The 18825-nt window shown below is 46.9% G+C and overlaps 1 protein-coding gene across 6 annotated transcripts in view; it reads left to right on the top strand.

Moving 5' to 3' along the window:
- The window catches only part of OPCML (opioid binding protein/cell adhesion molecule like), a 1103452-nt gene extending 1086552 nt beyond the window's left edge, over nucleotides 1–16900 (top strand). For 5 of the 6 annotated variants that reach the window (XM_021102357.1, XM_021102356.1, XM_021102355.1 and 2 more), the window contains one exon: nucleotides 11633–16900. In XM_021102357.1, coding sequence (XP_020958016.1) covers nucleotides 11633–11733 — 101 coding nt within the window. In that variant the 3' untranslated portion in view covers nucleotides 11734–16900. The remainder of the gene's footprint in view (nucleotides 1–11632) is intronic. The other variant, XM_021102359.1, reaches the window with a different exon arrangement.

Below are 18825 nucleotides of genomic sequence, written 5' to 3'. Positions count from 1 at the left end.
CAGGCCACGAGCTCTGCCCGTACTCTGGTGTCTGTGAATGTTCATCCAGGGTCTTGATAAAGCCAAGAGGAGAAGGGTGGGCTTGGGGTGCTGCCCTGCCACTGACTCGGCCATGACCCCCTGAGTTGGCAAGGTTGCCCTTGGGGAATATGGCCAACAGAAGCATCCCAGGGCTGACACCGGATGATCCAGGGGCTGGTCCTTCTCCACCATTAACAGGAAGGAGGCATGTCACAGCGGAGAACAAAGCACGTGGAGACGAAGAATCAGACTGCTAGGGCTGCTGCCTAGGGCTCCCCTTAACAAAGTATCATGGGCCGGGGACTGAACAACAGAAATTTATCTGCTCACAGTTTCAGAGGCCAGAGGTCAAGATTAAGCCGGGAAGATCTTTCATCTGTTTTCGATGAGGGCTTTCGCCCTGGCTTGTAGGCACCTACTTTGTTCTCAAATGGCTTTTCCTCTGAGCATGAGTTGGGGTAGCGGGGGAGGGGGAGGGAGAGAGAGAGATGGAGAAGGATGGGGAGACAGAGGGAGGGAGAAGGAGAGAAAGAGGAGGGAAGGGGAGAGGGAGAAGGGAAGAGAGAGAGAAAGGGAAGGAGAGAGAAGGGGGAGAGAGAGGGAGACAGAGAGAGAAGGAGGGGAGTGAGAGAGAGGGAGAGACAGAGGGAGAAGGAGAGAGAGGGGGAGAGAGATGGGGGGAAGAGAGAGGGAGGGGGGAAGAGGAGGGGAGGGAGGGAGAGGGAAAAAAAGAAGGAAAGGAAGGAGGGGGAGAGAGGCAGAGAGAGGGGGACCGAGGGAGAGAAAACGGGGTGGGGGGCGGTGCTCCCTGGGGTGTCTTCTTACAAGGACAGCAATTCTGTGGAATCGGGGTCCTACTATCACGGCCCCATTTAACCTTAATGACTTCCTTATGGGCCTGTCTCCAAATTCGCATGGGGGGTGGGGTTTAAAACAAATGAAATCGAAGGGACACCCTTCAGTTCATAGGAAAATGGCTTTATTGCCCAGTGTGGCCAGCCACCTGCAGTCCATCTCAACAATTAGCCGGTTTCAACCCACTTCCCTTGCCCTCTATCTAACCTGAACGCACTCTTTTAAAGGATAGACTTTACGCTCAGAGCCCATATGCTCACACTTCCCAAATTCACACAAACAGACCCCCCCCTTTCCCAGACGTGCCTTGGTGTTTGCCCTCAAAGCTTAGTTTTCTGAGGCGCTTTGAACTCTGCACTGTGACCCCCAGCACAGCACGCACTCCTAAGAGGCCTCTCCCACAAATGCATCTTTCATCTCTCTCCTGCCTACAGGCACAGAACTAAGGGAAATGGGTGAGAGGGATTTCAAAAGAATGCAGAAGACACGGCTAGGGAGGCTGTGGGTTGCATCAGGAAGCGCTCAGGCAGCCGAGAGACCACATCGGTGGGCAGGCAGGTCTCAAAGATGGATCTGTGGTTGGCGAGGATGTGGGGCCTTGCTTCCTCACACAGCCTCCAGAAGCCACACCCAGCAGCAGTGTGCCAACTCCAAGCGGCATTTCAGATGGGGGCCCATTGCTTAGCTCCGGGCCCCTGCCAGGAATGGGGAGGCAGAGAAGGTGAAGAAGGGACCAGCACAGAGATGGGGAAAGCTGGCTCTCCATCCTGACTCTGGTACCAACCCTGATGCTCTCTGTTCCCAGGTTGCCTGTAAAATACAAGAACAGAACAAAACCCACTCCAGGCTTCCTTTCAGCTTTCTCAGTCTCTGTTCTGAATGTGAAAACCCAGGGGAAAATAGAGTGAGAGGCAGATCGCCTAAACCCCAGGGACCGTGACTGGGTTCTGCCTATTGAAAGCAACTTGCTGGAAGTATCCTAAGCTTTACTGAGTCAGGGGAGGCCTCCCTGGGGCCCAGTCATCTGGAAGCTGTGCCAGGTCTGTACTCAGCCGGGGGGGAGGGCCGGGCTCAGCCTGCCCCTCACTGAAGCCACTCACTTTCTCTAGCCTCACCAGCCCATTCTGCCTCCACTGGCTCTTGAGCAAGAGGCCCCATCCCTCTGTCCTGAGGGTGTGGAGAGGGAAGATTCTGAACTTGATTATATCCGGCACTGCAGAGAGTGTGAGGCATTTAATGAGCCGTGTAAACGTCTGGATTACTGGAACCGGCAGGGGACAGGGACGGAGAAGGCAAACAAAGCCAGAAAGGAGGGGGTGCTGCGGAGACAAAGGCAGATTTCTCACACGTTTATCTGTGACATTGCAGCGACATTAAGAGTTAAGTATCAGGAATGGGGACAACTCAGAGGAAACCTGTCATTGCAAATGAAAATGGCGATATATTCTGGGGAAGGTGACAGACATCTGGGCCTCGGGATTTTTTTCCTCTGGCCAAGCCTCAGCCCCTCAGAGCAACCAGGAAAGCAGCCTCCCTTTGCGGCCCCCGGAAGCCATGAGGGCAGAATCTATATTTTCTTTTGCTAATGACCATTTCTCCAGAATAAATATACATATCAGACTGGCTCTTCAAACCAGATTTTCTTTAACTAGAGGCAGCTCTGACCAGCTCCTTTCATCCTTCAATCTGTGCCGACCTTCCCCCTACCCCCCAAGAGACCTCACTCAGTCCTGCCTCTGCCCCTGCTGCTCCAGGAAGGCATCCAGCCTCCAGGTGGCTCCAGGTGAGGCTCTGGGGCGGGGGTGGGGGGGTGGGGACAGGAGTTGAGGAGTGAGCCCTCCAGGCTTCCCCTCCAGCCCCTCCCCTTCCTCCCTCTGCCCCCAACTCCCTCTCCTGGCTTATAGGACATGATGGGGTGTGGCTTTCATCTTTCCTTTCTGTCTTACTCTTCATCTACCACATCCTACTCAGGGATGCATCCCAGAGAGAGGGGAAGGGCCTTCTGTGCCTTCAGGCATCTCACGGAGACTTATCTTCCTCTGTGTGACACTGCTCTGGGTGCTTTAATAATGCAGATTTGAGGGCCTTGTCTCAGATCCATTTAGTTAAAAATCTCCAGGGAGGGTCCTGGAAAATGCGCTTTGCAGACAAGCTCTCCCAGGGGAGCTTAGGCGCATGGGCAGCTGAGGGTCTCTGAACAGTGGTCTGGGAATGCCCAAGTCTGTGTCCCTAGCTCTCACTTCATTCTGGGCCACAAGCTGCCGCATGACCACCCGAATGTCCCAGGGAAATGTCAGTCTCTCTACCAGGCAGCCCCCTACTCAAATGTCACCTTATCTTCTTGCCTATTCTCACTGCAATCTCTACAGTCATCCTGGCTTTTTTTCTCCCTTCCCTTCACCCCTGTCAGCCAGCAGCTCCTAGCAAGCAGGCTCTGGCCACCCCTCACTCACCCCTCTCCCCCGCCATCTCATTCACATGGTAGCCCCCGTGCCTGGTCTGACCATGAGATTCTCTCTCTCTCTCTCTCTTTTTTTTTTGTCTTATTGCCATTTCTTGGGGGTTCCCAGGCTAGGGATTGAATCAGAGCTATAGCCGCTGGCCTACGCCACAGCTACAGCAACGCAGGATCCGAGCCACATCTGCAACCTACACCTCAACTCACCGCAACGCCAGATCCTTAACCCACTGAGCAAGGCCAGGGATTGAACCCGAAACTCCTGATCATGAGAGTCTCTTAACCAGTGTGTGGTTCCCTTGTCCTGGATAATCTCCCTTCCATCTGCCTCCTTGGGGCCCAGGGACCCTTCCAAAGCTCAGAATGGGACCTGTTCACACCCTGCTGAAAACTGCCTCCCAGAAAAGCCCCAAAGAAGACCATTCATGCCCTGAGATCAACCTCCCCTGTAGCCCCAATTCCCCTGCTGCCTTCTCTGTACCCGCCACGCTAGGCCCTGTGCCCGGGACACCAGATCCCACTGCACATTCCAGCCTTGGCAGTACTGACTTCATTCCCTCCCTCCAGCCAGCCATCAGTTCTTACATTTGTTCAGAGCCTACTATGTGCCAGGAATTAGATTTAGGATTGAGGCACGGGGAGGAATGGACTCCCTAGCCTGTACGTGGAAGCAAATAGACAACTACAATAGAATAACAAATACATGTGCTACACTAGAGGAAGAAGCTACTGGCTTGTAGGTGTCAGCCTGATGTGGCTTTAGACAGCTCAGAACCCTTGGAGGTAGGTACGCCCGGAGCACAGAGAATTTAAGCCACATGACTGAATTCCTTCCCATAGCTAGGACTTCCACTATAGAAGGACACACAGACATGAGAGTTGGCACCCAGGGCTGGCTGACCTTAATCCCATGTTTCTTTCTAACCCATACACCTGTCTTTCTTCCGAGATGTTGTATAGTCACAGTGGGAAGTGTTTGCCCTCCTCTCTGCCTGATAAAATTGCACTCACCCTTTAACCTTCTACTTAAAGATGCCTCATCCATTAAGTGTTTTCTGAACCCCACAGAAGAGGCACTCACCCACCTTTTGGGCTCTCTTGGTAGTTTACCCTTAGGCTTGCATTTTGTTTGTGTTTGTTTTTGCATGAAAGGATGTAGCCCTGTATCTTACAATACTTATGCCCAATAAGCATTGGTTGGATTGATAAATATCTTCCCGTCAATGGGGACATCCCTTACAGCCTGTATACAGGGCGAAACCCTGCAGTAGATAAAGGAAATCCAAATACTGGGAAGGCCTTCCAGCCTCCCCTCCACCCTCAGGGACGCCAAATCGCTGAAGCTCTGACACTTGCCCTTGCATTCCAGCCTCCCCTATGTCCTAGTTCTGATTTAAAATTTAGGGTCTCCTCCCCCACCACCCCCAATCCGGGTCTTCCTTGTGGGGCAAATGACATTAAACATCCCAACAGACGCTTTAGAAAGACGTGCATCGAGTGACTTCTTCTCGCCGAGACATCAAAAGCTGCACATGTTTGTCCATTTCCTGCTGATAAAGTCTATCATTTTTATTTTCCAAATCCACAATTTAAATCCAGGTGGGAGGGAATGAGTCAGAGAGAAACACCATTGCTTTGGGCTGATGACAGCAGCGTAATCATTTGTATTTTCCCCAACCTGCAAAATGTCAACATATTAGGAAAAAAAAATATGCAGACATTTCACATTTCATTCCTGATGAGGCTCCTTGTCACTCCCCGCACCCCCGCCCCGCTCTGTCTGAATCACTGACATCTGGCTATTAGCCTAAGCATTTAGCCCTTAACACCAAGTGCCCAGGCTCTGCTGATGTCAGCACACGCCGGAGCTTCTGCTTCTGCACAGACCAACGTCCTGCCTCTTTCAGGCTTGTGATGCACAGACAGATCTGAATTCACTTCTGATATTAACTTCTTAAGCCTTGGGCTTTGTGGGCACACAAAGCGAAGATGGCTGCCTCTTTTGGCCTCTTTGTCTGTGCGTCTTCCCAGAGCCACGAAGCCTGGTTAAGCTTCCTTGTAGAACAACACAGGGCCATGCTTTCTGCTGTAATTAAAGACAATGGAGGAGAAGTTCCCTTTGAAGCAGAATTATGTGCCTTCATCCACGGCCCTGCTGAAAATAGGTTTATGTTTCACCAACAAGTGTTAACACACACATCCTCTAATTAGATTTCCTGGCTCCTCTTTTAATCACCAAGATCGTCATTATCCTTTTGGTTCCTCATTAGGAGGGTCACAGAGTTCACAGTCATACTTATAAAACCCATCCAAATTTCAGAACAAAACTGTATCTTCTTAGACTTCAGATGCTGCCTTGATCTCTCTGTGCTATCATCAAGTTCAACTTGCCTGTGGGTTTTTTTTTTTCCTCTCTTTTCTTTCCTTAATGTGATCACCCTACCACCTGCTACACCATCTACTCTTGCTGAAGAACCATGCCCTATTTTCACTGCAATTATGGGAGGGAAAATGATGACATTTCAACACCTTTCTTGCGTATAAGGTACCTTCTATCTTTAAGCTTTGGAATCTCTTGCGAGGCAGGCTCTCATCAGTCCGCTGATATATTTGTCCAGGAACTTTGTGCTGAGTTGGGGTACTTTGATTCTCTACACCTTCTCCTGCCAAGGGTGATCAGCCAGCCCTTGATCACAGCAGCTGACTCCTGCTTCCAGGAGAGCTAGGCCTGCAGGTTAATTCTATGTTAAGCCCTCAACCAAATTTGCTTTTTTGAAATCCATGGTGTGTAATATCCTGAATTTCGCAAAGTAAGCGGCCTCTCCAACGTGGAACTTAATTTTACTTATTCTTTTGTTTACCTCTTTCTTTATTTACCTGTGTCACCTCTACTGGGCCTCCTGCATAACTATGAAATCTTCCCTCTGGCCCTGAGCGCATGTACCGATAGATAGATTGACCTTTATGATATATATCATTTCTGGACTTTATCTCTTTATTTCTGTCTCTTTATCTCTTCTTTGTATATGCTGAGGACTAACTTATTTTGTCTGCCTATCTGTCCCCAAGGTATTGTCATCGTTGTCATTCATGTTTTGTGGCTTTGTATCATCGTGGGCTTTGGTTTTCTAAGATGCTCCACTTCAGGCATGAAGGCAACAAGATGCTTTGAGCATTGAGGGGGAGGCAAGAAGGGGGCTTATAAAGAGGGGAAGGGCATAATTACATGGTCTCACTTTCTGTTCTCCCCACCCCAACAATATTTAATCAAGGCTGATGTTTCTAATAGCTGCTCTATTGGATCAGCCATTGTTAACCATAAATAAAGATTTCCTTTTTTTTCTTTTTTTATTTTTTTTATTTCTCGGGCCACTCCCACGGCATATGGAGGTTCCCAGGCTAAGGGTCTAATCGGAGCTGTAGCCATTGGCATATGCCAGAGCCACAGCAACACAGGATCCGAGCCGAGTCTGCAACCTACCTACACCACAGCTCATGGCAACGCCGGATCGTTAACCCACTGAGCAAGAGGGATTGAACCGGCAACCTCATGGTTCCTAGTCAGATTCGTTAACCACTGCGCCACGACGGGAACTCCCAAATAAAGATTTCTTAAATGTGGCACTTGCCTGCAGAAAGAGCTGGGCTTCTAAATGGACTTCCTCAGAACAAATAGCCTTCCTTGGGAAGCCTTTACCTTGGGTTGGAGCTACCTCAGTTCTTGTCAGAAGAGACTGATCACTCGCTTGCTAAGCCAGAGTCACCTTTGCTTTCAGTTGGCGTTTAACAATGACGTTGGAGAACCCAGTATCCACAGCATCTCTTTACTGAAAGCAGGATTCCACCCCCCAAAAGATGCTACTTCAGAGACAAGCAATTATGTCCTGGTTCTCATTCACCGGATCTTTATCCACCCTTTACTGATACTCAGTGATTTTATGTATCGTCTTAACTGATGCTCAGAGCAGCTCTGAAAGGGTTGATAAAACCAACTTCCCACACATTTTATACAATAAAAAAAAAGCTGGAGTTCCCATCATGGCTCAGTGGTTAACAAATCCGACTAGGAACCATGAGGTTGCGGGTTCAATCCCTGGCCTTGTTCAGTGGGTTAAGAATCCGGCGTTGCTGTGAGCTGTGGTGTAGGTTGCAGACATGGCTCCAATCCCGCGTTGCTGTGGCTTTGGTGTAGGCCGGTGGTTACACCTCTAATCGGACCTCTGGCCTGGGAACCTCCATATGTCGTGGAAGCGGCCCTAGAAATGGCAAAAAAGACAAAAATAAATAAAAAAATTTTAAAAAAGCTGTTTCAGAGAAATTGAGCGCCTTGTTTAAAGTCATCCTGCTAGTGAGTAGCAGAGCCAGAATTCAAATTCAATTCTCCCCGATTCCTAAAGTTCGTCCTATTAGACTATCCAATAGGCTAGATGCTCCAGAGATGAAAGGGATGTTGGATTATTTTGTTCCAAAGGGCTTTCTTCTCAGAATCTGTGAGGGCTTACAAACTGTGTCTGTGTATTTGTTTATTGGCTTAAAGTAGAACAGAGGAATTCTAGGTCCCATTGGAGGGTGGGCTGCCTGGAGGCAGAGGCTGTGTATCTCTTTCTTTCTGAAACAGAGCCCGGCACATGACTGGCACCAACACACCCTTGTTGAGTGGACGGTGTGGCTTCTGGGGCCAGCGCAGGGTCCATTTCCTGGTAGAAGGTGTGGAACTACCAGGGTAGCAGGTCCCATGGTTACATGACTACTTTCTAGCAGGCACTTCCCTCCAATCCTTTATCCTGAAAACTCCCCTTACCCATACTCTTTTCAAGGAGAAAATGGAAAATGCTTTATCTGAGGTCACATAGATGGTGAGCTACAGAGTCAGGATTTAAACCCAAATGGTCTGAAGCCAAAGTTGGGAGTGCTGGTTGCACAGCTTTAGCGGTCAGTGACTTTACCCCAAAGAGTTTAGGGCTGTAGAGATAAAGCAGCAAGGCCCAGGTCGGGTAGATGCACAGATAATCATGGGGCCCCATTAATTTGCTAAACAGCTGCAGTGCACTGCTTCTTCTGTGTTAAAACACAAAGAAGCATTTACCTACTCAGGTGAAGACCTTGGAGGCATCCAAGGAGCCAGGCATCCATGGAGCCTGTGGGAGAGCCCCAACCCACAGATTCTTTCCCTGCCTCTCATTTCCAGTAGAATCAGGGTTACTGAGAAGATGCAATTAAAAAATCAGTTCATCACTGATGGCCTTCGTCTTACATTTCTGCAACCTGGGGTGTGTATGTGGATGTGAGCCACTCTCTCCCTGCTTTGAACAAAGCCAAGAGCCTTCCTGTTAGCCCTTCCCTGTAGCAACATTTGGCCCAAATGCCAAACCTCAAGTGTGTTCAGGATCCATAGGAGGAAAGCAATGCTAGTTTTAATCTCCATCATAGTAAATTAGATGCACGCCTTGGCTGGAATAGCTCAGGCCTTTCTCAGACCCTGACTGGCCAAAGGCACTTGGGCAATAAATTGCCATATCATCGGATGCTTAAAGCAGGACTTATCATGCCTACTAAAGAATGACGCTTCCTGGAGCTGCAAAGAAAATGAGGCTACAATAGATGAGGCATTAGGGTCTAGGACTGTTTGGTGCCCTCTTGCTGTCTCAGGAGAAGGCGTGCTGAAGTGTGCAAAGCCAGAGCCGCAGTGGTTTTGTACCCACTGGAAAAGGCTGTCTGGCTGTTCCCCAGCTGTCCCTCATGGTACCAGATGCAGAATGTCCAGTCATTCAGTAACTCAAGATGCTAACAGGTGAAGAGCAGAGAGGTCAGCAAGCCCAGCCTCCTCCCACATTGCAGGTGGGGGAACCGAGCCCGCAGAGGAGCTGTCACTCAGCTGGGAAGAACAGAGTCATGTGGGGAACACTTGGCTCCAGATGGCCCAGCCATTGTACCTTTCATTGCATTATGCCGTGGTCTCTGAGAAACGTGCACCAGGGATCGTTTTCAATAGAGTAGAATAGAGCTGTGATAACCAAGGCCATCAACCCTGTAGACAGAGGGACTCGGTTTTCCTCCAGTTCTAGGTGTATTGTCCTGTGTAGCCATACTTAAATGCTCTGTGTGGCAGGATACTTAAATGCTGTTCTTCAGTCCTCCATCTATAAAATAGGAACACATAGGGTATTAGGACAATTAAATGGGTTAATATATGCTCAGCATTTAGAGTCACACTTGCCACACAGAGAGCACCGTATAAAGACATGTTATCACCACCTCGAAAGTGGGCTGAATGGACTCTGTGTCTACTGAGACCCCATCAGGGTTCACCCCTTGGAGCACACAGCTGAAACCAGCTCTGTCTATAAACTGCCTACCTGGTTAGCATGACATCTTTCCACAACCGCCTCCTCCTCTCTCTCTACCTTGCACTATTTTTTGCTTTGCCTTCCTCATGCATGCCTCCTTTCCTTTTGGCTTTAGCTGCATCCAAATTTGCGCTGGTAGCATAACAGCTACAGAAATGCTAAGCCCACTGGAAGAGCTTAGAATAAAGCGAGGACCCCTGAGGACCCCTGTCTGTCTAGCATGGAGCTCATTCAGTTGTTTCTTAAGTTGATATCAATACAGTGAATTAAGCAAAGACACACACACACACATATATATTTTTTATGTGTTTATATATATATCATGCACTCATATAACTAGCTAATATACATGATATATATAACATGTACTTTTAGAAACATATGGGTCTTACATATCTGTGCTGCTCACTTCCTTATAAACTGTTAAAAAATCTAAATCAATCATCTCTTGCAGAAGACAGTATAGAGACTTACCTTGAGCTTCAAACTGGGCCTTTTCCAACTCAGTGCATTCTAGGCCACTATGATTCCTTAAGTTAGATGCCTGGATGCAAGGGGGCCCCTGAGTCAGGCTACTTTCTATAAATATTTAGGAAACCTTCTTGGGGATCACAGCAATGGGCTGGAGCCTAGAGTGTGCCCTTTTCTGTGGACATAAGAAAAATATAGAAAACTATCAGTAAGACTCTCAAGCTCTGTAGTAAATATGAATTTTTAGTAAATAAGAGAATTGCAAATGAGAGACAGCAAAGGCATCCTGGGGAGACTGCTAGAGTGGGAACAGTTGGATGCCCACTGCTGAAGTGAGAGACCCATACATCCCCAGGCTTGCAGTTAGCATCCCTGCTTGCCCAGCAAGGCGTGGACCACACCATGGGGTTGAATAGCAAGCCACATGGCCTGGTCCTGTCTGAGGAGACTCTGCACCACTGAGGCTTTTTCATGTAGTCCTGTTTATTTCCAACAAGCCACTTTCCTACTAAAGGAGGCAGAGAAGCCTTGACTGAGGAGGCACAGGAGGCATGCAAGTCTTGCCTTTGTCATCAGGGTTGCCCCTTGGGCCTGGCTTAGGACCCTCAATTTTAATGGCCTGCCAATAAAGGTGACAGAGGAATGTAGGGACAGACCTGAATCCTGGTCCTTCCCCTTGGGTCCCAGGGACAGGGAGTGCAAGCCCAGTGCCTGGGGTTTGTCTGCAAGGTTGCAGAGGAAGGGCAGGAAGAGCACTGGTGGTGCTGTGGGCTTATTTCACAGGGGATCGGGAGCATGTCCCAAAAAGCCTCGGAGAAGGAAGAAGAACACTCGAGGGAGGACCCCACCAGGCAGGTGGCCATTAGGTTCAGGGATGTAGTGTCCTCTTCAGTGCCTTTGGAGAGGCATTACTTGCTAACTGCTGGGATAAACTCACTTTACAACTCCGGGTGGAGTATTTATTCTTGCTCAGCTGCTTCAGGAGATGCCTCGTCAATACTCCCACTAGTAGCAAAGTCGACCACATCAACACCCGGACACCTGTCTCGCAAAATCTCCCCTCCCCTCCTTCTTCCTCCTCCTGCTTCCCTGTGCTTGGCCACGCTCCTCCCCTCATGCCTGTCCTTCCCCTCCCACCCCTGTCTGCCCTGGACCTGATTTCTGAGGATAGAGCACAGGTAGAGGCAGTTACAAAGGCCCTGCCCTAAACTATCAGCCAGGAGGTCTGATGGAGGGTGTTACATCCCATCTACCTCTTTATGTTCTCAACCCCAGTCCTTGAGAGCAGGCTGTTGTGGTCCAGGCAGCCCAGTGATAAGCCCCTTTGAGATTCTCCCAATGGGCACTTCCCGTTTACGCAGGCTGGGAAGGGTCAGTGGTGGGGCAGGTGCCCAGAGAAGCCCGTCTGTACAGTGCTTGCCACGGAAGCGGATGATGCCCCCTGGGTGTGCTAACGGGTCTCTCTCTTTCCCCTACACAGGGCCTGGAGCGGTCATTGACGGTGTAAACTCGGCCTCCAGAGCACTGGCTTGCCTCTGGCTATCAGGGACCCTCTTTGCCCACTTCTTCATCAAGTTTTGATAAGAAACCCTAGGTCTTCTGAGCAACGCCTGCTTCTCCATATCACAGACTTTACCTACACTGCGGAGGGCAAACCAGTCTGGGCTTCTTTTTTGGCTTTTTGTTTCTGTTCTTCTTGATTTTTTTTTAAAATTTTTTGGTTTGTTTATTTGATTTTTCTTTGCCAGTTTGAATGAGTGGGGCTGGGGGCGGGGAGGGGTGGGCAGGGTTCTGCCATGTGTAGGATAATCATTCATTGGTGTGTCCAAAAAATGGAATCTGTTCCTGCTACCTTGGCCCTTCCCTTTCCTCTGCTCTCCCCATCATCATCTCCACCAACCACCACCCCCCGCCCCATCCCAACCATAAGTTCCATTTGGGCAAAAAAAAAAATGTGCCTCATGATAAACACCCTGAAGACACAACTTGACTTACAAGGTAGTGCACAGCAAGAATTATATCCAAGTGTCCTATTATCCGTGTCTTATAAGTTTTGGATCATTTTCCTGATTATAATGTACATATCCCTCCCTCCAGGTTTATTACTTTAGGGTTCACGTCCTTTCTTTCTGGGAAGTCATCTCTCTCTATACATAAAGCACATTGCCATCTTTTCTAGCTATTCCACCCTATTTGCTTATCAGTGATAGGGGTTCAAGATTTGGGGATATGCACAAAACCCAAAACTAAGAATTTAGAAGTGACAAAAAAAAAAAAATGGAAAGGCATTTTGAGGTTAGTACTTCTCTTTAAAAAAATGCTCTCAAGCTCATAAAAAATGATCCTTAGATGCCTGATTATTTCGGTTATATCAAGCTCTCTATCAAAATAATCATGCGGTCATCCATCTCCTCAACTGTCTGATTTATCGCCCCATCCAATTTTCTACCCACCCATCTTCCTCTCTTGCAATCTATTTACTTTATTTATCAATCTATCAATGTAATTATCTAACACTTCTTTCTGTTTCTTTCCCCACTTCTCCCTCTCAATCCATCACCATGTTAATCCCCAATCATATTATGTCTGTTCTCCTGGATTCATTTCTCCTCTACCTTCCGCAGACACTGGCGTCTTCAGAATTACCTATCAGCTTCTCATGTGAAAGCCAGTGCTCTCACAGGCTAACAACCTAGAAAAGCCGCATGTCACGGACTCTCTGAACGTGCTACCCATCTACCCAAAGCAGACGCTGGTAACAGATGGACCAAAGCAGCGATGGAATCATCAGTCACTCACTATCCCCAGAAGAGGCTGTGTTTCCAAACACATTTTCTTGGGAAGCAGATCAGCCTTGGAAAACTGCAAATAGTATTGTGTTCTTCTTCCTCACTTGAAGGCCCAAGGTGCCAAACTTCACACGTCTCTCAGCCTTTCAAGAAAGTGCCATGTCAGGAACCTGGGGTTTTGTCCTGAATAGCAGGAAAGTAAGAGAAAAACCACACATTTGTCTCTGCAGCGTGAAGAGAGATGTCCATCTGAGCAGGATGACTTCTGCTATCGTCTCCTCTCGGTTCCCGTTTGGGTTTAATCTGTGTGAAAACTATCCAGTAAAAAGCTGATGGAAACCAATTACACGGCGGGTGTGTTGACAACTCTGGTATTTGTTTCAGGAAGCTCTTCCGAGCTGAGGGCACTTGAGCAACTGACTTAATTTCCAAGCACTTGATTAACACAACACAGCAAACAGAAGGGGAAAGTGTAAGTGACACAGTTTTCTCTGATACAGGCTGCTTCCCTAGTAGCTTGGAGGAAGAATGCCCTCAACCCTCCATGGTCTCTGCAGACCTGGCACACAAAGAGCTGATCTGATCTTTCTGTATCATCTTCTGGGACACGAAGGACTCAGCTAGCAAGGGGTCCTGTGATGCAAAAGGATGAGATTGGAGACCATGCAGGGCTGTATTCTTGTCCTGTGCAGTTGAGAGGATGAGAAAGAAGCACCAACCATGACCTGTCTCACAGACCCGCCTGCAATGGCTAATTCTTTCAGCTCCACAATCTGAAACATGATAAATACAAGTTCCATACAGATCCGTTCCCTCAATGCTTAATTGACCTTCTTCCTCCAATAGAAGTGGCCTCATTGTTTTTGTCCATTATGGCACATGAACATGACATGCTCAGTGGGGAAACACACACACACACACACACACGTGGGCTGTGTTGGCATACAAAAAGCTAGGCACTTCTGTGAGAGAGCTGGTGTGAGTGACATTAATATTACATTTGCCAGCTGTAAACAGACATCTGCATTTCCTGTGAGCTGCCAGTAGCCAGATTTGGGGAATATAAATGATCTTCCAAATCAGCCTGTGGATCCCCAAGTTCCAGGAACAAGCACGAACAGGCACAGAGGCAGAAAGAAAGGTTGGACATCAGAGTTTCAGATCTGTCTCACGCTGAGAACCTGGAGCCAGGCAGGTATCAGACGTGAGAATTAAATGTGTCATGTGCATGTTCTGCTGAGAACACATCTGTGACTTTGGAGGCAGATCACAGTGGTGGCCGTGGGGAGTGGATGGTTTTGGAGAACTTAGTGCTTGAAGTGGACAAGCTGGGTGTGTTCTTCACGCCAGGACTTGACCTAGAAGAAGGCATCCCTCTGCCTCTTGCCAGGAGGATACCAGAATTTTCCAAACACAAGGAGCCTGGGGCTCAGAGTCACTATGGAAGGCGTGTGGCTTCTTCCACTGGACACCAGGAAACAGTCTGGTGTGGCAGTTACCTGTGGAAGCCATGTGTCAGAGGAGAAAGTCCTGTCACTAAGCCTTACCTGTCTGGGAGAAAGAAAGCCCTACTTCATAGCAGACTGACTCCAGCTTCTGTGCTATTTTGGTTGCTCTGGTGGGGCTGGCTGTGTAGGACAGCAGGTGTTAGCCAACATTTGAAGCATTTAAAGCAGTAAACACTTAGACAATCAGTGCTCACTCACGCTCTTTCTATTTTGCATATGGCGGGTGGAGGAATAGGCTTGCTGGAGAGATTTTTTTCTCACGGTGCTGATGATGGTGGGGAGTGTTAGGGTAAAGGAATTAAAAACTAGCACGTCTCTGAGAACCTACAGCTCTTCTCGGGTTTTGCACATGGGGAGGAAACCAAATAAGGCTTATCAGGAGTTTGGGTGAGAGGAGTTCAACAATGTGGATTCTCTGAAACCCTCCCCCTTCCTAAGACAAAGTCACTATGTATTTCCACCAAAGTAATGCCAATGGAAGTGCCAGTGTGAAGGCCCTGGCCAAGCTTGTTTTTCAGTAGTTTCATGTCAAGTGCCTGATACAGTCTTCTGCAAGTCTAAGCAAGTGCGTTTAGTTTTTCTCATTCTTGTTTTAACTGGGGGAGGCAGGCCATACAGGCAAGTGGAGGTCAAAACTTGAACCTGTTTTATGCAGATGGATTATGCCTGGCTGTTCTGCTATAGTTGAACTCAACAAAACAGAAGAAGAAGTGAGGCTTTGTATCAGAAAGGAGCCTGGGGCCCTTTCCCCTAAAACCTCAGCCTCCTGCTAGATAATGCCTTTCACAGGTTGGGCAGTTCCTTCCCAGAGCCTGGGTGGGAAGTGTGCTCTGGGATTCTGGAAATTCCGCAACGGAGGATGAGGTCAAACGTCTGTGTCTGCATTGATCCAGTCTACCTGCTTTCCACATGGAGGAGTTAGCGAGCTCTCCTTACACTGGGAAAACTCAGCAGAAGTGTAGAGAACCTTCAAGTGGGCAGTCCTTCTCCAAGAGCGCTTATCAAGGGCGTTGCTTCAGAACTGGCTGTAAGTGGGTGGGAAGGCTTTCTCTGCGGTTGAGTGTGGATGTCATCGGTGTCAACAGTAGGAGGGGAGGAATGGGGTGAGAGAGTGGGCAATGTTATCTTTTCCAGCTGAACCCCGAGTCCTCAGTCAGAGAAAAAAATGGCTTTAGAATATCACGAACCAGCCCTCCAAAACTCCATAGAATTAAAAACAACCAAAAAGAAACAAAAACAAATTTGAAAATCTTTGGAATTCGAGAAAGTAGGGAAGCAGCATTAATTTTTTTCTCATTGGCAAAATTCTTCTTTGCTCTTTTTCTCCAAAAATGAGAATCTTTTGTTTTCATGTTGCATGAACCCTGTCCCTCGAAATGTATACTCAACTGAATCTCCACCTACTATTCAAAACTTCCCTGTCTTTTTATTTGAAGACAAATAAGTTTGGGCTGTTGCAGTAAAACTTCACAGGTGTGTAACTAGGAAGGCGACATTTTCAAAAAGATACCATGTGATGAGAGCTGCTAATGATCACGAACAGCCCACAAATCAAAATGCCTATCTCATTTTCCTCATTTCTGAAGAGAAGAGAAGTAAATGAAAGGAAGAAGAAATAGATGTGCAATTAAAAGACACGGCAAAAAGATAGAGCAGACCCAGTGCAATCCAGCCTTCAGGTGCAGGATGCTCGCCTTCCAAGGGAATGTGGAGTGGACTCAATTAGACACGATTGTCTTCATCCTGAAAGTAGTCAGCAGAGCCTAATTTCCCATATTTTAAAAGACATTCCATTTTGTTTCTTTCAACGGTGCCCTTTGAAAGGCACACAGTTGTCTTAGTTGTTCCACAACACTGAGTGGGGAAAGAAGGATGGTGAACCCTTTACTCTTTTTTCAGGGCCGCGTTCTGTGCTATTGGCAGATTTATAATGATATTGATCATAGCAATGATAAGTAATAATAACTGCCCTTGTGTTAGTTAAAGGGAGCATTTTTAATCATTCCGAACCTTTTGTGACATGTAAAGTGCAGTTGTGAGGAATGTGTGGGTGTACGAAAATGTATCTGTCAAGTTCAGAGTCTTCTAGATTAAAAAAAATTATGACTTATCAATGGTGCCGTTTTAGCTGTGTCAGACAATGGGTGTGCACATGCTCACAATTATCCTTCAATGAATCTATGTTCAAATGCTTTAAAATTTTATCAGATGATACAAGAGTATAACTTTGTCGCCTTTTAGAGTTTTTTTTCCCCCCTTCTATTTGCTTTCTTATTTTTTTCCTTCAAAAATCAATGAAGACTTGATTTCTGTCAATAATTGTATTAAGGGTGAATATACTACCTGAATTTTGTGCATGTTACATTGTAGTTGTAACCTTTTCTAATTCAGGATGAATACGAGATGGTTGTGATTGTGCAGTGTATCAATAAAGTTCAAAGAAATTTGTAACTTTTGGGGGGGTTGTTTATGAGCACATCTCATTGAGTAAGTATCCAGGAGTGGGGAGAAGCTGGGCAGACTCTGCTTCTAATGGGTGTGTGCTTTAGGCTTTAGGAAGTAGATGCAATCAAAACCTGAGTTCTCTCTCTCTCTCTCTTTCTCATGCACATATGCACCACATGCACACAAAATACTAGGCTGTGTAGACAACTTCACATTACAATTGTATATCACATATCCATGCCATTTACAAGTAATATAAAGTGCAAATAAGCAGTTGCAGCCTCCAAGTCTAAATTATGTATTGGCTTAGGCTAAAGTCAGATGAATAGTTTCAAAAGAAAGAATGACCAGGTACTGCTCAGTTTATGCCCTCTTAACAGTTCCTATGGCTTGAGTCCATTGAATCAAGCACACTTTAACAAAAGTAAGTATAAGAAAATATGGTGGCTGTGACATACATTTATTCTTAAAAGCATTTGACATTGGATGAACTGTTCCACATCTTAGGTTTACTGCAGCATCGTAGGGTAATAACATGAGAAAGAGACCTTGGGGACCAACTCCATTCCTATGATTGTCTTTCCTAAAACATCTTTTTCTTTCCATAAAATGCCCATTTCTCTACCTCCCTCTCACAGCCATCCACTCTTCTGAAGGAATAGTTATGAACCTCTTTCTTGTAACCCAGCTTCTCACCAACCATATGTATATCAACAGATCCTCCTGAGCTCCGCCATTGAGTAGATGTGTGACCTTGGACTGGAAGCTTGACATTGCTTGTCTTTTGTTTCCTGAGCAGTTCAATTAGTGAATTTACACCCTTTGGGGTGCTTGATCAAAATTCCTTGGAGTGTTTTGTTTCTCTTTCAACCATGGGATTCCTCGAGATGGTCCCCAAATAAAATGTAGACCAGTGGCCTGATTTGGGACGGCAGCCAAGAGTGGGTGATGATCCTTCTGTGGATTATATAGCTTTTCTGACTCAGACCCCCAGCTGGAGTGATGAGGCTTATTTCTTACAGCTTCCTAGGTTGACACAACCTCATCCCCAGATTTCATGACTCTCTTTCACCCATAGGGGATGGATCCCAGATAACTTGATAGACTAGATCATGTTCTTTGTAAATTAAAATACTAAGGGATCGAGACTGTCCAATTTCCTCAGACTCATTGTAAAATCATGACCTGTCGAGAAAACAAATTTCCAGCTCTAATGTCTTAATGCCTTTAGTGCTCCCTGTCACCCTCTCCTTTTCTTCTTCCTTTTAATCATCCTCTTCTCATCCACACCTGACCCTCTCCTGCTCCTGTTCATGCCACAACATTTACCCATTCATCTGCTCCCCTGCTGGCATAGACATTTATTGGTCTTTCACTTCATCTGGTTACTCGGCTCCATCAATCATCGATGTACCAATTTATTTCTCCATCAGCTAACCACTCACCTATTCATTCACATATTATTTCCTCATTTATCTAACCCTTATTCCATCTACTCACTCATGCACCTCCCTAATATGACCATTCCCCACCTATTATTTTAAACCATCTATCCATTCTTCACCTGCCAATCCATCCAGTCAGCATCCTCCAACTAGCCTTTAGCAGATATACCTATACATCAACTCACTTCAAGGTAATGGAAATCTTTGCTGTTATCTCTCCATTTTGCAAGGGAAGCTTTATCTAGTTATTCTTAAGCACAGCAGCTAAACGGTAGGATGCATTTTCATTATCTTTGCCCAAAATGCACCCTATTAAAAACACATACATAGAGAAGTGCTCTAGAAAATTAAGGGCATATTTCTTCCTATCAGGATGTATCCCAATAGGCAGAGGATAGAGAGTTGGGGGTGCAGTGGAAACACCCAGATGAGCAGATGTTGATGTTTAACTAACACTAGGAATGCAGGCAAGCAATGAATATAACA

The sequence above is a fragment of the Sus scrofa genome, chromosome 9 (genome assembly GCF_000003025.6).
Source record: "Sus scrofa isolate TJ Tabasco breed Duroc chromosome 9, Sscrofa11.1, whole genome shotgun sequence".
NCBI lineage: Eukaryota > Metazoa > Chordata > Mammalia > Artiodactyla > Suidae > Sus > Sus scrofa.
Note: the sequence above shows the minus strand (reverse complement) of the source record. Positions and strands in the feature narration are given on the sequence as shown.